The following is a 21,247-nucleotide window of genomic DNA, read 5'->3' as shown; positions in this document are numbered from 1 at the left end:
CTTTAAGCAAATGCTGGAGACAGGTAAAATCTGGCTATCATCGAACAGCTTTTGAGTGAAGGGAGGAAAAATGGAATTTTTCAGTTTCAAATATCGAATATAAGTACTAAAGTCCTAATTGCATTGCATCTCAATGCAACGTTTTCATGTTACTTGTCATTAGATAAGTTCCCGCGAAGATATTGGAGAGGTTTCTCAGGCTCGTTTTTGGGAATTGGTGCCAGGTCATGTTGTTGGATCAATTTCACTACAGGTATGGACTATTGATCAGCTCGTATGTTATCTCTATCTGGATTATATGATTGATGTTTTGCTCATATCAATTACACATTCTCTTTACTGCTGGATGCATACAGGTGAAGCAGGGAATGGATGATTACCCGATACTCCAATATGTCCATGGCATGTACCATGACCTCGGGATACAAGATTTGACAGTACAAACGGATTACGCATGATCCACACTTCCTTATTTCGACAACTTTCGAAGCCTCATTAAATAACCAATACATATGCTAGTCTTCTATGTTGAATATGAGGATCTGAAGAGCAGTATACAACTGTGGAAAACTGAACTCGGTACACAACAGAAGTAGCAGGACTAGATTTCTTTATTGTTTTTAGTTTCTGCTTCTTGTAAGTATTGAAAATTTTTTACCTTTCAAAATATTGATTCTGGAGGCAGTGTCATCTGTGACTGACACGACACTAGAGTAGGATTATAGAACAAATTTTATATCTCTATGATTCTTCGCTTTTCTTTGGATGGTAAAATTTCCATGGCTGTTCACTACGAAAAATATCTGGCCCAGCAGACACTAAGAGAAAAATGGCCACCGACAGAATATTATGATAATTGACAATCATTCCCTGTATACTGGTGTAAGCACAAGTACTTCCCTTTCAAGAATAAGAAAGATGATGAAAAAAACAACTTGCCAGATCAGAATAAAACTCACTTTTCATCATCATCATTCTCTTCGAAACATAGCTACTAGCTTAAACTATCAACTCTCACAATTTTTCTATGGTAACCCAAACGCACAACTATGTTTATTACAGAAGATTTCCCGTGTTAGTAGTTTCTACAACTTATTTATAAGACATTTACAACAGCATCTAGTCCACATTCGCTAAATTTTATTACAGAACACCTGGATCAGGGGCAGAAACAAATAGCACATGCCCTCCTTGATTCATATGCTTCATGCATTGAAGAAACAGATAGTAGAATTGTTCTATTTCTTTCCGAGTTGACTGTTGACGAACTCCAGCACTGAAAGGCGCTGTAATCAAGAAGGATTTAATCAAATTAAAGGTGAAATCCACGCTACCTAAAGTATATTTAGGTAGAGAACAACTAAGTCATACCCGTTGTTCAAGGCCTGCGTCTTCAGCACTAACTGTTAACGATTCCAACAATTTAATGGCATCCTGGAAACCAGCAATTGCTGTATCCTCATTTCCAAGGTTTCTGTCTACATCAGCAACTTTGGCAAGGGATATAGCTACATCTATAACCTGGATTTATGAGAAGTGTCAAAAGAGAAATACACGGAACGAGTAGAAAACCATGAAACAGAGCTGCTAACTACCTTTTCACCATATTAATGTTTTTATATTTATGTTGAAACAGGTGATGCATTAGCAGATCAAACGTACTTTTGGCCAAAAAGGAACCATGATTAAATTGGTTGGATTATAGATACTCCTGTATTAATATCAAGTTCTTGAATCAAGAAGGTGAATGTAAACAATCAGCTGACCGGTGAAAAAAAAAGCTGTGTATGGACACAGGAGGTAGTTGTAGCCAAACAAGCACCAGTAGAAAGACTAAAACCAAAGCCACAACATACGGCAAAATTAAACTTTTATTAGAAGCTGTGTTCCTTTCCTTAGCGGCTTAGCCATGTAGTTCATTGTGGCTTCTAGGGCAATAAAGCCTGTTTCAGCTTCACAGGCAAGTTCATCTGTGTTCAGACTCAAGACAAATATAGTAATAAAGACGGTCAAATACAACAGAGCTAAAAAGAAGGAACTGAAATTCCATTAATGCTATTAGAATATAAGCACCTTATCCCTGGACAATAAACAAGAGCCACATATGTTCTAGATGATAGATATTCCATAGGCAATGACCTTGACTGCACACATACTGCAAGCCAATAAAAAACAAAGAAAAGAAAACCCTAGGTCATAACAAATTGAGAAAGTTCAGAGAAGTAAAGGTAGGACCGGGCAAACTGTTCTTCTGGACTGAGTAAAACAGGACATCCACTTCAAATTGTTTAATCCTAGATTTCTTTATCTAATCAGATTGTATAGAATCATATATGACCACTTTGACCTCAAGTTACCAAACAACTCTTAGGATCAATGTTTTATCACTGAGCTACCAAGTATACCTTCAATATTTGAATTGGGCAAACTGTTGTTCTGAAATGAGTAAAACAAGAGATCCACTTCAAATTGTTTAATCCTAGATCTCTTTTATGTAATCAGATTGTATAGAATCATATCAGATCCCATTTGACCATTTTTCTTCAAAGTTACCATACAACTCTTAGGATCAATGTCATCACTTAGTGACCATGTATACCTTCATTATCATATGAACTTATTAACAATCATAACTATTTTAAACTCTTCTTTTTGTAAGCTACATCCTTAAACCGATGGTTTATCAGGAGTACAACCACAAGAAAGAGCATTAGAAGTTTCTTAAGTTTGCTCACTTGAGAAGGAACACTTGAATGATTGTTCATTGCATTGCGGCGAACATCCAGAGCCTGAAAATAATAGGATCTTGTAGCCTGTAAATCCCCCTCATAGTATTTTAGATCTCCAATTTTATTTAGTGAGACGGAAAGCGTATGTGTTATCTGCACATGTTCAAAAAACAGACACTACAATGAGCAGCATTTTCTAGAAACTCAGGATAATAATTCTGAATTTTAGAAGTGCTTACCTCCAAATCATCCTTGGGCACTTTCATAAGGAAATTGACACTCTCCTCAAAATAGGAAATTGCGGAACTAGCATCACCAGTTGCCCGACTGACATGAAATAAGTAGAGTTTTATCATTTAATAATTTTACACAAACACTCGTGAAGCAAAATTTTTAAAAATCTTTCTGCCAAGGGCCCAAGACCAATAAAAAGATGAAGAGGGAGAACATACCAGCAATCACCAAGCATACCTAAAACAGCACCTAGCTGAGAGCATAACTCAGGAGTGTTTCCCATCTTCTCCAATTGTTCTCTGACATCTTCGGCGCATATACTAAACCTTGATTTTGCACTTTCTATGTTATTCGCACGAAGTGCCTATACATAAAAACAGAATAACAGATAGCATAAGAACAGGATTGATAGCAAGGGGAACTCGAGAAAATTCCTAATTGGGCAATCTTCTGTGGGAAGAAAGTGTGAGTGTAATGATCTGTTCCCGGTAAGTACAAGAATCATTCGTGGCATGACACAGAAAGGAACTTAAAACTCACTCTCATAGCCTGTTGCATCAAGAAAGCACCTCTTTCTAGAGACACGTCCTCATATATCACCGTTTTCTTATCATCTTCTCTTTCCTCATTGTCAGCATCTACTTGAGACCTCTTGATCCTTGCATGACCTTCAATAAAGCGATCAACAACACTCTGAAGATTCACATCATCTTCAATCTTCTCAATGTCAGCACCACATAAAGGACAATCCTTAAACCTTGATATGCACGCTCTGGTTTTCATTGACAGAAATAAAATAAAAATGGATTTAAAGAAAGCATTATTGGCATTTAGCAACATATGCCGAAAGAGGAAAGTCATTTACTTCAGATATAAGGTGTGAGATGAACAGTTGATCAAGAACATTTTGCTTACTTGCAATATACATGGGAACAAGGTACGCATTTGCTGCACTCAAAAAGAAGTGCTTGGCAAATCACACAACTGAGAGGACCCAACTTAAATGTCTGAGAATCATATCCAAAAGGGCACTTGGGTGAAATTGCTGAATCTTGTTGAGGCTTGTTATCATTGACTGCCTGCTGTTTATTTTGGTTTTCACTGGGTTTCTTGCCAGATGCATCATCAGGACGAGAAGCTTTGATAAAAGGGCAAACAGGTGTCATCTTGATTTATAACCTGCAACAGGAAAATGCTACACATTTTCTGAATTACACTTGGGATTTTCAAATGCTAAACTAGATATAGTAGTACAAGAAGAGCAACAGATAGTTCTCCATGGTTTGTCACCAGCACAATGTCTATGCATTTATATAGACATAAATGTGACCACAGCTATTACAGCAATAAATTTGTTCCTCAACCAACCTATTGCACAAGCCTAGACCAACTTTTTAAGCAGAGTAACCTGAAAGGGAGAAACATAGTGCACTAAGCAATGTTCAATCTGTGATTTCAGCAAAAAGAATCTCACTTCTGTTTACTCATTGATGTAAAAGCCTAGGAACAGCTACCACCAATCAGATATTACCAGAAGATGCAACTTTAAACTCTGTTTCAAAAGCTTACCACTCAGGAACAAGTGAAAGAGAAAACAGAATTTTATCATTGCATAGAACTTCTTCACCAAGCAATGCAAGGCCATATCAGGATCTACTACAGCCCACTGGCTAAACATTCCCTAAGTTTTGCCCTCTCTAATGAAAAGTTAAGTTGACTCAAAATATAAATGATCCTAACAACCAACTAAAAGCAAATCAAACCCAACATTAACTTTTTAATTGTGAGTAGTACGATGAGTATTGATTGTGCTAACTAGACCTATCACTTAAATTTAAGCAGTGTTCGAGTGAGAAAAATACAAATATTGCAACGTACACAGGGTCCACCCTGCACACAGATTTCACCAATATTATCCCATCACCATCTCAACTAAAGAAAGGACCCTCTTGCAATAAATCGGGGTAAAAAAATGTTATTAACTTCACAATTTTCAGCTCAGAAAAGGCATTCTTGATTACAAACAATTGAAAAGAACAAACCGCACACAAATGTGGAGGCATCACTAACAGACAAATCAACAAATTCCAAAATCGATATCTAATCCAAATTTAAGTGAAAATCCAATAAAAAGTAAGAAATTGTTTTCCGAAATTCAAAAAGTAAAACTATGACACAGGTATAAGAAAACCTGCACACAGCGCACCTGAGTTCTTCGCCGTATATCGGATTTTTCCTACCTTTGTTTTCGGATTCGTTCCGCTTCTAGAATTTCAGACTATAACTTCAGGCTAAAATGCAGGGATACTGTTGCGCATCAGAGTCTCAGAGACGACTGAAAAGGGATTTTTGGTGGAGGAGAAATCATGCAAGAGAGAGAAACTCTTTTTAGATATTTCCTTTTTTCTGATTTGAAGTTTTGCTCTTGGGATAAGATTGCAACTGGTCTTCTTGGGCTTGAAATAATTAGAGCCCAAACTTGTACACTAAACCTAATTTGGACCCAATCCATTCTGTAATGGATTTTTGTTGGCCCAAAAATCAATGACCACTTGAAAGTAGTCCAACCCACAACAATTTTTTGGCCCAACCCATTTCAAATTATGATATAGTATTGTGATATATTTAGATTTCGAAAAACAAAAAAAAAAAAAAACAATTTCAAATTACTTCCTATAAAAAAGAACTTGAAATTGTTAATGTTCAAATAACAAGCTTAATATACTCATCGTATAATTGATTATTTTCTCTAAAAATATATGTCAATAACAGAATAAATGTATTACACATGTCTTATAACTAGTTTATATTTAATCAAATTTTAATTTGAATGAACGAATATTGTTGTGGAGGCGTCTTCATTTCACTTGTATAAACTTTTGAACTTGGTCTTGTCAATATAAAAACTCTTGTTGGGAGGCTTTTCCTTAATTTGAAATGGAACGTGGGTCATATTTGGATCAACCGGGTCGAATTTAAACCAACCAAAAAAAAGGAAAAGGTCAAGAGATGGAAATTGGACTTTGGTTGTTCATCCAAACAAGTAATTTTATATGATGAAACTGACAGAAAAAATGTAATTAAAGAGAAAAATAATATGCATTGATTTGGAAGAAACTTCTCAAATTTCCATGACAGAACATATCAACCACTGATCAGTCTATGAGGTATTATTATTCATACATTAATCCACCAACCAAAACCAAACTTAAACAGGCGGTCTAAAATTTGGCTGAATTCGTAATCTAGTACAGTTGCTGAGCCATTTGCAACGGCATCTGGACCTGAAACATCTCAGCAAGAATCAGGACTAGCAGCTGTAACCTGTGTCTGATTCACGCACGTATTCTGATTATATGTTGAAGAAACCTGGATGGACCTGATCTTCTGGCTTGTCGTCCTGATACAGCCCTGGTTTCACCTCACTAGCTGCACAAAACATGTGACTCCGAAAATCACATTCTGGTTTATCACAAAAAGTAGGATCAGTGCCTGGGACTCAACTCTCTCATGCAACTATTGCAGTATTTAGGAGAGCCCTTCTTATCCATTGGCCTGAAAATGAGGTCATGTCAATGGCTTTTTAGGCTAACTTTCGGAGGGAAATACGTGCACTGCACATGGAGATCGATCTTGCACAACGCAGAGCATACAAATGCGTATATGATTGACTCTAGACCACACGAGGAAAGGGGTATATGCTAAGGGAACTTGGTCAAAATATAAAATCAGTATTGCCAAGGGAAAAAAAAATTGTCATTTTCTGTTACTCATTTTTGCTAATTCTACTCATATCCATCATCACTGTCATCCTCATATTCAGAATCAGAGTCTTCGGTGCTGGGTTTCATTAAGCTATTCAGGTCAAATGAAGAATCTTCCTCGATATCTTCCATGTCAATTGAGTCGTACTTCATTCGTTCTTCAAATTTCTCATCTGAACAATTGAGAAGCCAAGCAAGAGAACATTTAACTCCCATTCGTACAATAACCTTGTGTCTTGGCTTCACAGTAGACTCGAGTCCATAAGTGAAATAAGCTGGGAAAGTCACTAAATCATCCAATGGCCTATCCATTGTGGATTTGAAGTAATCAAAACTGAGTTTCATGATGTCAACATTCAGGGCCAACAACTGTGGGCACCCCACAACCATCTTTCTCATTTGTTCCATGGAGAATCCACATTCCTTTAGGAAATCCACATGCCTCACTATGGCTTTGTCACTGAGGCTGACAATTTGGGGCATTTTCTCTATGACTCTCCCAAAATCTTCAGGGGTCAATTGAATAATGGAGCTGAGGAAGCCCCGCTGGCTGAGAAGCTTTGATTCAAGGTCAATTCCTATGATTTCAGGATATTGAGCAATCACAGATGCAAGTGAAGTATGTCTAACATTATACTCTAGCAGTAATTTGACATTTGGCTTCACCTTACCATCAAGTTGAAAACCAAGAATGTGTGGCCGCTTCTCAATCAACCTAGCAACTGCCAGGGATGGTATTCCCAAGCTTCCTAGATATTCCACAAAAGGTTTGATCACCCGACCTACCCGCATGCCCAATATATCTGGGTATTTAGTTAGCACTCCTCCAATCTCCCGCCTGGCTACTCCAATTCCAACCAAATAAGCCACTGAAGTACTCATGGTGCCCTCAAGCTTAAATCCCAAAACTTCTGGGTACCTCTCAAGGACTCGAGGAATATCATTAGGCTTAATGTCCATCCCTTGAAGATATTTAACAACAGGTTGAAGGTCAACCACAACACTGGCATGGAGGACTTGTGGATACCGGCGCAAGAATTCCGTAAAAGTAGATTTTCTTACACCCAATTTGCCAAGGAAATCAAGCACTGGAACCATATTTTTCTTCACACTGCATCCAAGGACAAGCGGGTAATTATTAATATCTTCAATTGTAAGTCCTAACTTGTGAAGGAACTCCACACGTTCTCTCATGACGTCAACAGTGACAGGAAGCTCCAAACCATCAAGCTCATCAGGAACAATGCCAATACCCCTCAAGAATTCGTAAACTCGGGCACGGTTAGCAATCCTCTCGCTTTTCATCTGTAATAAACTAGGGTGAGTATAAAATGAAGCAGGATTAACTTCTTTCTGCTCCCTACTAAATCTGTCTTTCTTGGACAAAGATAAATGCGAAGCAGTGGATGAATGAGACTGCCCAGCAACATATGAATAAAGCTTCATCACCAATCCACATCTCTTCTTACAATTACTTGAAACACATAGAGACGAGATAGAAACCATCTGCGATCTGTGGAATGCAAAAGCGGGTAACTCATAGTGCACGAGCAAAAAACTGGGTTTAGCAAGGCCAGTGTAGCTTGTAACCTTCATGTCCTTTAACTAGTACAATCAAAATTTCTGCATTAAAGGAGCAGAATAAGAAACTTTCTTCCAAGAACTTCAGATGGTATCTTATAAACGACTTGAATTATACCGAACTCCCAATCAAATGCAAAGAAACATATGCATAAGCAATGCTCACTTTTGTGATTTCCGAAAAAAGAATTTCACTTCCATTCACTCATAGATGTAAAAAAGCCTAGTAAGAACTGCTACAAATCAGATATTACCAGAAGATGCTAACATAATATAAGGGATAATGCAAAATCCTGTTTCAAAAGCTTCCAACTCAGGAAGAAGCGAAAGAGAAAATAGAATTTTATCATTGCATAGAACTTCTTCACCAAGCAATGCAAGGCCATATCAGGATGTAGTACAGCCAACTGGCTAAATCATTCCCTAATTTATGCCTTTTCTATTGCAAAGTTAAGTTGACTCGATTATAAATTATCATAATAACAGACTAAAGTAGTACGATGAGTATCTATTTTGCTAACTAGACCTATCACTTAAATTAAGTAGTGCCGAGTGAGAAAAATTAAAATAGTGCAACATACACAGGGTCCACCCTGCACACAGATTTCACCAATTGGATCCCATCACCATCTCAGCTAAAGAAAGGACCCTTGCAATGTATTCAATAACAATGGCCTAACACAAACTTCCAAAAAATCTGTAAACTGGGGTAAAATATGTTATTAAATTCACAATTTTCAGCTCAGAAAAAGCATTCTTGATTACGAACAATTAAAAGAACAAACCGCGCACAAATGTGGAGGAATCACTAACGGACAAATCAACAAACTCCAAAATCTATATCTAAACTGAAATTAAAGTGAAAATCCAATAAAAATAAGAAACTGGTTTCGAAATTCAAGAAGTAAAACTAAGACACAGCTATAAGAAAACCTGCACACAGCGCAGCTAAGTTCTTCGCCGTATATCAGATATTTCCCCACCTTACTTTGGAATTCGTTCCGCTTCCTGAATTTCAGATTATATCTTTTCGCCGAAATGCAGGGACTGTTGCGCATCAGAGTCTCAGAGAGAACTGAAAAGGGATTTTCGGTGGAGGAGAAATCATGCAAGAGATAGAAAGAAACTCTTTTGATTTTTTTCACTGATTTGAAATTTTGTTCTTCGGATAAATGCGTTCGTCTTTTTGGGCTTGAAATAATGGGCCCCCGTTTGTCCTAAACGAAATTTCAGCCCAATATATTATGTAGTGTATTATGTTCTGCCCAAAAATTACAACCACTTGAGGGTGGTCCAAGTTAAGACTGGAGATAGCCACAACAATTTTTGGCCCAATTATAAAATTATCGAAAACAAATACAAAGCATATTTTACTATAGTTTCAAATCCATCAACTCAGATGTAACATTAATAAAAATGCAAAAATAAGCTTCTACACATAGAAGAGTCATGCAAATGAATTCTTATGATTTCTTTTCTGAAAAAAAATTTAAATTAAATTTGAAAATTGAATGATGCACATATATGTGTATGTGTGGATAAATCTAGACTTAATTTGCTACCATCACAATTCCTAACTTGATATTAGTTCAATTAATTTTGATAAATGAAGAATAATTTGTGACTTGGTTTGGTTAACATCTGTATGCTAGTTTGATTGACATTTTCGGGAGTTGGTGTATTCACTATTTTCTCAATTTTTTTTAAAAAATAAAGGTAAATTACAACGACCTCTCATAAAATTTGGTATAATTACTAATACCTCTTATTATTTGAAAAATTAAAAATATCTTCTTGTGAATTATGTTAAACCTGAGGGAAAATCGTTTTCTCACTTCATGAGTTAGAAGTTTTAACAAGTCAATCTCCCATTAGTTTGAACATGTTCAAAATTTCTCTAAGTGAAATTTAAACCAACCAAAAAAACAAAAGTCAAGAGATGGAAACTGGAGTTTGGTTGTTCATCCAAACAAGTAAATTTTTAATATGATGAAACTGATAACAAAATAATTAAAGAGAAACAATATGGGTTGAATTGGAAGAAACTTGTCAAAATTCCATGAAAGCACAACATATCAACCACTGATCAGTGGATGAGGTATTATTCTACGCTAGTCCACCAACAACAACCAAATTGAAGGTCTAAAATTTAGCTGAATTGATAATCTGGTTCAGTTGCTGAGCCATTTGCAACTGCATCTGAAGCTGAAACATCTCAGCAAGAACCTCCTCAGGGCTAGCAGTTGTCACCGGTGTCTGATACACGCACGTATTCTGATTACCTGTTGAAGCCGGAATCTGGACCTGATCGTCTGGCTCATCGTCCTGGTACAGTCCCGGTTTCACCTCACTAGTTGCACAAAACGTGTGTACCCGAAAATCACACTCTGGTTTATCACAAAAGTAGGACCAGTGCCTGAGACTCAACTCTTTCATGCAAATTTTGCAGTATTCAGGAGACCCCTTCTTATCCATTGGCCTGAAATTGAGACACACCTCATGTTGATGGCCTTTGTGGCTAACTTTAGGAGGCAAATACGCGCAGTGGACGTGGAGATCGACCTCACACAATGCGCAGCAATATGAAAACGTGCTTCCCGGCCCGCCACAGGCGTTGCACAAGAAAGAGCCGCTGCAGTAGGTAGGGCTGGGGACGAGCACAAGGGGGTGCAACGAGTGGGACGGATGCTTGACGTAACGGTTGGCGTTCCCGCAGTGGTCGTGGAGGAAGAAGTTGCATCTCCAGCAGGCGAAGACTGAGTCGTTGCACGGTAAATGGCAGCCGTGGCACTGGAATTGCTGCCCCGGCTGAACTTTGTAGAGGGTCAAGGTGTGCGGGTGGCTGAAATGCTTGTACTCCATTTTCTGCTCTTCTTTTCCTCCCTATTAATTGTCTGCTTCTATTCAGAAAGGTACTTATAAACAACTCAGAAGTTTAATGAGTCAAAATTTTGCAAATGAGTTTGGAATTTGGTGGAGATAAATATTACAGCTTGAGTAATCATGTAGACTTGTTTATTGGGGAATATTGGGCGTTGACTTCATATTACAACTTCAGGACACAAATATGGCTGCATGTATGTTGACTTTAAGCTACAACTGGTAACTAGGCATCCAAGTCAACCAATATCTCTAGTTGCTAATTGCTTTTTATTACATGTTGCAAAATTTCCACATCTAGGCCTGACAAAACTGCTGGTCTTCGTCAACTTTACATTCTTAATTGATTCTAGGCAAGAACATGTGCAAGAAAGAGTATATGGATACAAGTAAATAGTCAAGGAGGAATTGAAGTATATTTTAAAACTTATAAGCTCTTTCCCAATTGAAGAAAACATGATAGTGGCTTCGTATGAGAATCGATGGATGAACGTAAACGATAAGGCTGAAAATGGGGTATATAATTACCTTAATTGGACAGCTGATTACAAGATATGAAATCTCAACATATGTGTTTGGCCTGCTAGAAAGAATCGGTCATCATTCCTTGGTATATTTAATGTAGGCAGCTTATGTCTTGTTGGTTGTTTTAGGAATTTCTTGATTCCATCGGTAAATGCTTGACAAATGGATATCTTTGGACTTAAAAAAGACACAACGAAAACAACATATGGTTCTCCTAAAATTAGTCTTGTACATCTGAGTGGAACAAGTTGCTTACAACGATGGGCATCGAGGCAAACAATGAGAAAAATCTTGATCAGCCAAGTCTGATTTCTGAAGACTTCACTTTGCCTAGTTATAACTTCAGTGATGCATGCTTCTCAATCGATATTACAAAGTCTATACGGATAGACGACAACACAATCGAGGCTAGCAGAGAGGTTTTGAATCATCAGGTTCAGATCCCAGGGTCTAAGGAAACATCAACAGTTGCTAAAAGGGAGAGTTGTGATTTTGGTAAAAGGGAATTCAAGAGAGAGCTGAGCCTGGCGCCCTGGACCGGCATCCCTTCCCCTGTCTGGGAGGAATTAGGCCAAGGCAACAAGAATAGGAACTTGACTGCAACTAATGACGGGATGCCACTGAAAAATCGGACTACAAAAGCAGAAAATGTAAGAAATCTTCTTATAGTTTCTTTGTTGGTTTAGTACTGATTAACTGTACAATCAAAGATAAACTATTGATTCATGTAAGTTGTCTTAATGATTAACATGAAAAAGTTTGCAGATACACAGAGAATTGATGTTCTCTTATTTTCCAGGTGAATCTGAGACGTCCATTTTGGTCGAAAATTCTCGTGTGCTTCTGATGGGAAACCACCTGAATCTGGGAAGAGAAGAAGCTGAGATTGAATCAAGGGATTGAATCAAGGAGGGAATCCTTACTTTGTAATATACAGTCTATGTACTTTGTTCAATTTGATTACGTTAATATAAGTTATCAGTATACAAATTCATATCAGTTTGAGCTTCATCTGACCTTTGATTAATATAATCGCTGCCTAAACAAGTCGAGTTCAAAATGATAATTAAACCGATGTTTGAATTTTAAATTCATAGTTTATGTTCCATTCGAATACAAGGACTATGGAAAAAACTATGTTGTTCGAAAATTTTAACTTGAATTGAGCAATAGTAGTGATTAATTATGTAACACATATATTACTAGGGATAATTATATTTATATCCCAAATTTGTGGTTTGTTTATTCAAAATTATCCTTACCTTTTGTACAATCATAGAGAAAACCATTGCTGACACAAGAAAAAAGTTGTAGATTGTGTAATGGTGTAGATGATCATGGGATGTGTATGTATAATATAAATAGTGATAGTTTGTGTAAATAATAATGACGCCTGTGATGAGTGTATATATAATTACCCAAAATGTAAGGATAATTTAAGTAAACAGACTATAAATTAGAGGTGTAAATATTTTCATCCTGTAATACTAATATGTGGTTGATTGTTTATATGAGCTTAGCCTACTTTGACTATGATACGGTCTAAATGGACAGTTTAAGTCAAATTCAATTTTCAACTCAATAACAAATCGAAAAAGCATAAAGAAGAGAAAAAAGCGGAAGGGCCTCATAGGTTTTCCCTCCAATTGTGGCCTAAGAAAGTGAAGGCCTTCTCTTGTTTACTGAAGGCCCAAAAAGCTCAAGTCCACCTTGGCAGACCATTAGGTATTTTCTCTAGGTGTAAAAACGCCATTGGGAGAGGGATATGATGGCTCAAGAGGACAGACCTCTGGAAGAGTAGGACTTTCAATTCACTGAAGTCTCCTAACCTAATTAGACCCTTTTTTTACCTCTCCAAACAACAAGATTAAGATTTAAAGGAGGCTTATCCACTACCAACCACCTCCCCAACTCCCTTGGAGGCCAATCTTCTCACCACTTCGGCTATAAAACCTAGTTCATCCCCCTTAAGTAAGGAGGACGGTCTAAGCATTCATAAGCAATTTGTACCAGACACATTCATTCTTATTCGCAATTTTTCATCATAATGTGTTATTTCATCCTCATATTTTCTCTTTTCAGTATTGGATACTGACTTAAACGTCGGAATGCTAACATTGGTTTTGCAGGTCCCCATCTTTAAGCTTGCAGAAATGTTGGTCTATCAAGTAGCTCAAGTCTATAAAAGATCTGACATGTGTGTTTTTGTACAGATCGGACTAGATTATAGACCTACATTGTCATAGTACGGCCCAATATCTTATTATAATTTTTTTTTAATTTTTTCTTTTCTTTTTTTTTTTAAAAAAACTTTTTGGCGTCAAAGATCTTTGTAGGAGTTTTATTATTGAATTGGTGGAAAGAAAGTTGTTTGTGGTAAAGAAAAATCCATATGCAGGTATTAAAATGTGAATTATGAGAAAGATTGGGTGGCATAAAATAATTAAAAGCCACGAACAATGAGGAAAACATATTGATATGGGTTGTTGAGGAAGTGAAGCCATAATTAATATTGCCCCCAAAAGACCCTTAAAATCGCAAAACAACCCCAAATATCTCATCATTATGTACTCTTTGTCCCACGAACACACCCTCCACGCTGTCACTGTCCGTACTTGTCTCTCCTTTCCACCTCAACCCGGTAGCCGGTGACCCACCACCCCACCCGGACCACCTCCCGTGCATGTGCCTCACCAGCCCCCACACGTGCCATCTCCAAGAAAATTCTACTTTCTATTTTCCTTTGTAGTCCCTTTTCCCCTTTCTCCCCACCTCATAGACTTATATCCTCATGTGTATGGTGCAGTGTGTGAGTGTGTGTGGTGCAACAAATTAAAGTTAGAGAGAGAAACACAAAGCAAACAATACAATTTCAGAGAGAGAAAGAGAGAGGTGAAGGCATATCATCAAAGCCAAAAAATATTTCTTGAGGGCATGTGTTTTATGTGACCCTCTCTTGGTCTTTGAACAGTCTTCTTTCTTCCATTATTTCCTTGCACACATACACAATCTCATATGTGTATGTGTATCTCTCTCTACATCTTTATCACCAGACCATGAGGATCAGAAAGCGTTTGGCACCATCTTCTATCCCTATATCACCTCTTTCAGATCTCCAGCTCCACCGATCAGAGGCGGCGCCACCCGATCAGCCCTTTGGTCAAAGCATGGCGACCGGCAGATGGGCTTCCCATAGAAACGATGAAACTCAAGAGAAGATGAAGCAAAAGGTAAAATCTTTAATGGGTTGCCAAAAATTAAAAAACACATCTTTAGTGTGTGTTGTGTGTGAAATAAACTTGTACTTGTTTTCTGGTGGGGGATAAAGTTTGCAACTTGCAGCAAGAAATGCTGCACCGAGGGCACATCATGAAGCACGACTTTAAATACAATTCTTGGTTTTAATTCTAAATTCTTGTTTATATATATTTGATTATATTCTGGCAGTGGCAGGAGGTGTTTGGAGATGATGAGAAATGGAGATTGGAATTGGAAGAGAAGAAGAGTTGTAATAATGATATCAGGTAAGAATGTAAAGAAAAAAGTAAGTAAATAATGTTGTTACTTCTCTTCTTTCATGGATCCTTGTACCTAGTAAAAAGGAAAAGAAGGATGAATTCTTATATATAGCCAGTAAAAGCTTGAAAAGGTGAAAGAAAGGGGAGAGAGAGAGAGAGAGAGAGACTGATCTTGAGTTTTTCTTGATCTAACCCTCATATAAAATGCATACTCTAAGTGGAAAAAACTATTTCTTTTGGTGTTTTTATATCAACTTTGGCTACCTTCCATACCCTCCCCACCCCACCCCACCCCATCCCCATCTAATCTGCTGCATAAACCTATATAATTTCTCCTCTCCCATATACATGTGTTTTTGACTAATTCCTTTTTGTGTTGGAGAATAAAACAATACCACATCCCCATGTGGTGCATGTTAGCATGGGGATATATGCTGGTCCCCAGCTCATATTCATATATATTCTTCTCCACACACATAATTTTCCATGATCATGTTCATTTCCACCTCATTCTCATCATAATTTCATCAGGAAAATAGTTAGCATCTGTGGTGGAGAAGAATTAGGTGCTAACAAAACTCACCCGCCCCCATCATCTTCTTCAGCTCATCAAGGTAATTAGCTATTAATTTCTTACTATAAATATATATTCACTTGTTGATTTCCATGGAATGTATATATTTTTGGGGTTAATTTGCACTGGAAAACGTGCATGTAAACTATCAAGAGAGTTGGTGTGAAGGAGACTGTAAGTTAGTTCCGTTGAAGAAGCGAAAAGGGAGCTTCGAGAGAAATCCAAAACAGGATACAGTGATCAGTGCAAAAATGAAGTCGAAAACTAACAAGAAATGTGGTGATCATAATCAAGAACCAGTGATGAAATTAGAGGAAAATGGGATTAGTAGTTCTGCAAGTGGCGGTGGTGGCCCAAAGAAGAACAAGAGGGGGAATGTGATCATGGAAGGGTCCCGGTGCAGCCGTGTAAATGGGCGGGGGTGGCGGTGCTGCCAGCCGACGCTTGTGGGCTACTCTCTCTGTGAGCATCACTTGGGAAAAGGGAGGCTGAGAAGCATGGCCCATGTGCGGCGGTGCGTGGATGCTGGTGGGAGTGCATTACCACCATCGCCAAGTACTACTGATGGAGACTGCTCTGACAAACAGATGACGCTTCCACCGCCGATGGTCACCAAGAAAAGGACAAAGGTTGGTGTGGTTAAAGCTAGATCGATGAGCAGCTTGCTAAGCCAAATTTGATGGTGATCATCAATATATATATATAGTAGTATTCATAGTTAGTTAATGGCAATCAAAATTTGAAGTGGCAAAAGAGTAGAAAACATGAGCCTTTTTGCATGTACTAAATTTAATCAATGAAAAACATGCATGCATGTCCGATTGTTAGATGAATTGCATGTCTTGTAATGAAGAAACTTCAGTTTGTATTGAGCTTGATTAAATTGAAATTAATTAATATATTGTCACATTAATTAGTCCTTGATATTTAAACATAATTACTAATATTAGGTATAATATATAATATTTGTGATGTGATTGATTAAATTATATTGTAGTGATATTTTTTGTGCCATTAAGTGAATAATCTGTATGCAGATCCCCTCAGAAACAAGAATTAAGTAATTGCAAATGTTAATTAGAGAAACAGCAAATGACTGTCATTTCATGTCACTGAAGAAGTTTAAAATCAACATGACTTAACCATGTATCATTATGTGCTCAAAATTTTCTTCTTTCTTGCACTACATCCTCAATGCTTTTACTTCGTTTCCCACATAAAATATGCATGTAATAATATATGTGTATAATTATACATTTCAATTTTCATCAGTCAATTATATATATATATATACTATCTATAAATTTTTTTTTCAAGAAATCACATTTATTACTAATTTTGTAAGGGTTATACATGAATATTATATTAACATCTAATTATACATCTATCTCACGTGCAAATCCAACCCGTGAAATATTTCTTTTCATAAATACGTAGTGTTAACAAGACTCTGATGTCATATTATATTATAAACAACTATCTCATCTAAAAGAAGTTTAAACTATCATAAAACAAAATTATTTAAGATTAGTTTCTTAACGTTATACAAGAATTAAAAAGAATTCTCCTAATGATGTTTATATTACTACCGCCTTAAGAAAACAAAGATTCGTTGAGACATAGGATCCCAAACATATATATATATATACGTAGGCAGTGTTGTGAAACTATAGAAGAACAAATGTGAATGAATTGTAATGTATTTAAAACCCCTTATTTTGTACCAGGTTGCATGCCCCACACCTTATGAAATTATGGCCCTTTAATTTACTTTTTCTTGTTCCTTATTGACTCCGAAAATTGCTTACCTAAAACGTTGAATTCACTATCCATTCAATGTCAAGAAAGAAAAGAGCATTAGGAAGTATTAGAAAAATCTTCTTTTGCCTAGCTAGAACCTTTTCTTTTAATAGGGCCTGGGCTCAACTATTAGGCAAAGCCCAATTTGAAGAATATGACCTTACTGATTTGGTTTGTTAAGCCCAATTCATGTGTCTCTGGAAAAGCTGGGCCCACTCCCTGGGGCAGCATTTCTGCTTTTATGCTGATATGGCACTGAGATGGGACCCACCCCACCCACCACACTGGTCTCCAGCTGCAAACGAAATCACTACTACTTGCGGTTGCGGAAGATGACTCTCTCTCTCTCTCTCTCTCTCTTTCCCCATTGCTTATTGCTTTCTGAGTTTGAACCCAATACAACTCTCTCTATCTCTCTCTCAACGCTCCAATTCCAAATCCCCGTAAAAGTGGAACAAGATCCCAATCTCTCTTAATCATCAACGGAAAAAGTAGGAAAAATAGTTCTTGGGAAATTCCATCTCAACGACTTCATAATACAATGAATCACCTATGTTCATAACCGCAAACCTCTATATTTCTTTTCTTTTTCTCTAAGGTCACTCTCTCTGCTTATTGTACTGTTTGATTGGCATGATGATGTCTTTGTAGTGTAAAGTTTGAATCTTTTGGCTCTTGTCTAAGTAAAGATGGAGGAGCCCTTTATATTATTTGGTGTGGGGGGGGGTTGAATAGTACGTGTTGTGTGTGTAGATTAGAGAATATTGATTCTTTGGTTATAATCTCACTGACCCTTTTGTTTCTTTTGCTCTTTCCAGTGATAAAGTTGTGGGTTTTTATTTGGTTGGCTCGCCTAGCAAGGCTGGGCGTTTTTTTCCCCCTCTTTGGCTGGCCAGAGGCAGAAGCAATTCTGGGTCTTCAGTTCTTTTGAGGGTTGAAGTTGCGCATTGGATTCTTGTTAGCATTATTAAAAAGCCTTCTGATTCCAGTTTGGTTTTAACTTCAAATTACATATAGAGAAAATTTGGGCTTGGTTATCTAGGATCAGTACATAGATTTTCGAGGTAATATAACAGTAGGAATTGTTTTGGTGGGGTCATTTGTTTATAATTTAGTCAGAAAGTTAGGCAGAAGGTTGGAGTTTGGTTTAGGTTTGAATAGGTGAATTTTCAATGGCAGGGGAAAATCTTGATGTGGTGAACATTGATCTCAATGTGGGACCTCTTGATAATGCAAGTGATGGTGGTGAGCAAGGATCTGGAACTTATACTAATGTTTTGATGAACTTGGACAATTGGTTGCCTGTTCCGAGGGCCAGGGGAATTTTCAGGCATAGGAGCCGAAGACGGTCCTTGGGGAGGCAACTTCCCGTCCAGCCTGAAACAAGAAACCTGGGACGGGAATTAATTGGAGGAATGGAACAGCAGACGGGTGAGGGTAGTGTTACTACTGAGGAAAGGCCTATTGAATTGACAAAAGTGTTGGAGAATGGCAATGCTTATGTGGAAAATGACGGTATTGATAAGAAGGATGATGATGGGAAAAATAATGGTGAAGAAAGTAGCTTTTTTGATTGCAACATATGCTTGGATTTGGCCAGGGATCCTGTTGTTACTTGTTGTGGTCATTTATTCTGCTGGTCCTGTCTTTATCGGTGGTTGCATCATCACTCAGATGCCAAGGAATGTCCTGTTTGCAAGGGGGAGGTCACGGTAAAGAATGTGACCCCGATTTACGGGCGGGGTAATGATATGCAGGAGCCAAATGTGGATTGCAATCTGATGAAGATTCCTGTCAGGCCCCAGGCCCAGCGTGTTGAGATCTGGAGCCGAACTCTTGGGATTTCTACTGGAGTCGAGCAGGCTGAGAGCAGGGTTCGAACTCATGAGGTGGATGATGTACTGGAGCTCATGGGTGCATTTGTTTCAAGATGGAACAGAGAACACACTCCTCAAGTGCCGTCTGATGGTGCAGTCGGCTTAACTGAAAGCAGCCCGCCTAATGACGAGGCCACGGATAATGGCCAGCTTTCATCAATGTCACGTATTAGCAGAAGGAATTCTCTTGTAGCAGCTACATTTTCTGACCTTACATCTGGCGTAAACTCTGCTGGGAGCCCAGCTGCTGAAAGATTTGTCGAATCCCATTTTGTCAGCAATCCATTACGAAGAGGTCGGCCTCGTTCTGATGATCAGGATTCTATATCCAGTATTGCTGGTATTATACACTCTGACAGCCAAACCGTGGACAATACAGCTGAAATCGACTCCATACTAGCCCGTTTTGATTATTATTCAAGAAGAGACGATGCAGCAAGAATTTCAGATGTTGATAGTGGCGATTCCGGTGCATCTAGGAGGCGGAGATTGAACTGAATCAAGACACTCATAGGTTTAGGGAAAACCACAAGAACCTAGACATCTTAGGCACGTTTAAAGTACCTTTTATCTAGTCGCTTCGTATCGGATCTTGCAAGGCATTACATCCTTGCTACATTCTGTAAACTCTAAAAACCTTTCAAATTTTCATCACTAGATTAATAGTTGAATCTATAAATAAACCTTGTCCTGTGAATCTGCTTAGATGATCTCTTGAGTTTTGATCATTTCAGACACATGGTTTCATCCGAAAATTGCAAATACTACATGCTGTTACTGCTACTTTTATCTTGATATGTGGAGCTAATAGAGAGGTCCGAATTCTTATAAGAGGGTTGGACTCCGGGGCCTTGGATACATGTCTCGTGTTGACATTCGGCCTGGTTACTGTAGGAAATGTTCCAAGCCCAAGTGGTGAAGAAAACAAGGTTAACATACATGAACAACAGGCTGGCCTAGACACAAGTAGAAACTGGATCAGCTTCTTGATCTGGGCTTTTGAACTTCTATTTAACCCATAAATCAAAGTTGTAATAAATCGTTTCTTAAGTTCGATCCACTCCTTGTCTTGTCAAACAAAATTACAAACAGATTCTAGATTATTTTGTGTTTCAAATTATTTAACTAGTGATACTTGAAACTTTCCCTATCACAGTATCTAACTATATATATATATATATATATAGTTATTTTTTTTTTATCTTAACAGTTTATCAATTCAATCAATATTTTAAGAATAGTAAATAATTAATTACAATAATTCAATCAATACATAAATATTACTGTATTTCAATAACCCATATAAAATGAAAAAAACACTCATACGTCCGGTAGACTTGAACTAAAATTTTCAAATTTATTTATGAGACCTCCATTTTAACCTCAACCACTAATCTAATACATCATTGAAAAATTATATTCCTTCAGTGATGCAAATCCATTGAAGTTTACTAAGAAAAATTAAACAGGTAAAATGAGATAAACTGTTTCAAATTAGAGAGGGTAAATATATAGAATTCAGTTCTTCATTTGAAAAAGAAAAATCTTAGATGGGGATCTTCTCATTAAACCCTCTTAATAATCAGCACACAAAAGTAGTGGGTGAGGCAGCGAAGGTGGGGGTGGGGGTGGGGAGTCGGCCGCCGGTAGTGCCAATAACACTACCTTAAATTAATTAGAGCAAACGTAACATTAATTATTGCAAATGCCCTCTAATAATCCATTTTCCAGTTTTTGAGGAAAAAAGTGTATTTTACATATATAT

General features: G+C 37.5%; 7 protein-coding genes across 15 annotated transcripts in view; 4 read left to right on the top strand and 3 right to left on the bottom strand.

Annotated features, from left to right (window-relative positions):
- LOC105159773 (metal tolerance protein C2) overlaps positions 1-1,151 on the top strand; it is a 5,320-nt gene extending 4,169 nt beyond the window's left edge. Inside the window, exons 9-11 of the mRNA XM_011076958.2 lie at positions 8-23; positions 164-253; positions 357-1,151. Coding sequence (XP_011075260.1) covers positions 8-23; positions 164-253; positions 357-458 — 208 coding nt within the window. The 3' untranslated portion in view covers positions 459-1,151. The remainder of the gene's footprint in view (positions 1-7; positions 24-163; positions 254-356) is intronic.
- Positions 942-5,367, bottom strand: LOC105159671. Of its 5 annotated transcripts, none has more exons than XM_011076813.2 (8): positions 5,170-5,366; positions 3,879-4,158; positions 3,504-3,735; positions 3,182-3,327; positions 2,969-3,056; positions 2,736-2,882; positions 1,372-1,521; positions 942-1,286 (listed from the first exon to the last, which is right to left on the bottom strand). In XM_011076813.2, the coding sequence occupies exons 2-8, from the start codon at positions 4,127-4,129 to the stop codon at positions 1,239-1,241; spliced, it is 1,062 nt and encodes a 353-aa protein (XP_011075115.1). In that variant the 5' UTR covers positions 4,130-4,158; positions 5,170-5,366; the 3' UTR covers positions 942-1,238. The 5 variants fall into 5 exon arrangements, with proteins under 5 accessions (XP_011075115.1, XP_011075114.1, XP_011075117.1 ...); XM_011076812.2 differs by having other exon boundaries at positions 3,879-4,142; XM_011076815.2 differs by having other exon boundaries at positions 5,204-5,363.
- Positions 6,044-9,445, bottom strand: LOC105159670 (transcription termination factor MTERF4, chloroplastic). 3 transcript variants are annotated; one of them, XM_011076808.2, is made up of 2 exons: positions 9,242-9,445; positions 6,044-8,350 (listed from the first exon to the last, which is right to left on the bottom strand). In XM_011076808.2, the coding sequence occupies exon 2, from the start codon at positions 8,321-8,323 to the stop codon at positions 6,749-6,751; it is 1,575 nt and encodes a 524-aa protein (XP_011075110.1). In that variant the 5' UTR covers positions 8,324-8,350; positions 9,242-9,445; the 3' UTR covers positions 6,044-6,748. The 3 variants fall into 3 exon arrangements, with proteins under 3 accessions (XP_011075110.1, XP_011075111.1, XP_011075113.1); XM_011076809.2 differs by having other exon boundaries at positions 9,292-9,445; XM_011076811.2 differs by having other exon boundaries at positions 9,297-9,445.
- LOC105159772 lies at positions 10,337-11,246 on the bottom strand. Its single transcript, XM_011076957.2, has one exon. The coding sequence runs from the start codon at positions 11,168-11,170 to the stop codon at positions 10,451-10,453; it is 720 nt and encodes a 239-aa protein (XP_011075259.1). The 5' UTR covers positions 11,171-11,246; the 3' UTR covers positions 10,337-10,450.
- On the top strand, positions 11,906-12,711 carry LOC110011917. The gene is made up of 2 exons (XM_020693564.1): positions 11,906-12,363; positions 12,513-12,711. Exons 1-2 carry the CDS (start codon positions 11,974-11,976, stop codon positions 12,558-12,560), a joined length of 438 nt encoding a protein of 145 aa, XP_020549223.1. The 5' UTR covers positions 11,906-11,973; the 3' UTR covers positions 12,561-12,711.
- Positions 14,521-16,707, top strand: LOC105159669. 2 transcript variants are annotated; one of them, XM_020693182.1, is made up of 4 exons: positions 14,521-14,943; positions 15,167-15,237; positions 15,763-15,845; positions 15,959-16,707. In XM_020693182.1, the coding sequence occupies exons 1-4, from the start codon at positions 14,770-14,772 to the stop codon at positions 16,483-16,485; spliced, it is 855 nt and encodes a 284-aa protein (XP_020548841.1). In that variant the 5' UTR covers positions 14,521-14,769; the 3' UTR covers positions 16,486-16,707. The 2 variants fall into 2 exon arrangements, with proteins under 2 accessions (XP_020548841.1, XP_011075109.1); XM_011076807.2 differs by having other exon boundaries at positions 14,522-14,943; positions 15,161-15,237.
- On the top strand, positions 17,924-20,249 carry LOC105159667. Of its 2 annotated transcripts, XM_011076806.2 has the most exons (3): positions 17,925-18,203; positions 18,424-18,669; positions 18,785-20,248. In XM_011076806.2, exon 3 carries the CDS (start codon positions 18,886-18,888, stop codon positions 19,978-19,980), a length of 1,095 nt encoding a protein of 364 aa, XP_011075108.1. In that variant the 5' UTR covers positions 17,925-18,203; positions 18,424-18,669; positions 18,785-18,885; the 3' UTR covers positions 19,981-20,248. The 2 variants fall into 2 exon arrangements, with proteins under 2 accessions (XP_011075106.1, XP_011075108.1); XM_011076804.2 differs by having other exon boundaries at positions 17,924-18,203; positions 18,424-20,249.

Source organism: Sesamum indicum, linkage group LG4, assembly GCF_000512975.1.
Source record: "Sesamum indicum cultivar Zhongzhi No. 13 linkage group LG4, S_indicum_v1.0, whole genome shotgun sequence".
NCBI lineage: Eukaryota > Viridiplantae > Streptophyta > Magnoliopsida > Lamiales > Pedaliaceae > Sesamum > Sesamum indicum.
The sequence above is the reverse complement of the archived record's forward strand: the minus strand, read 5'-3'. Positions and strand labels throughout refer to the sequence as shown.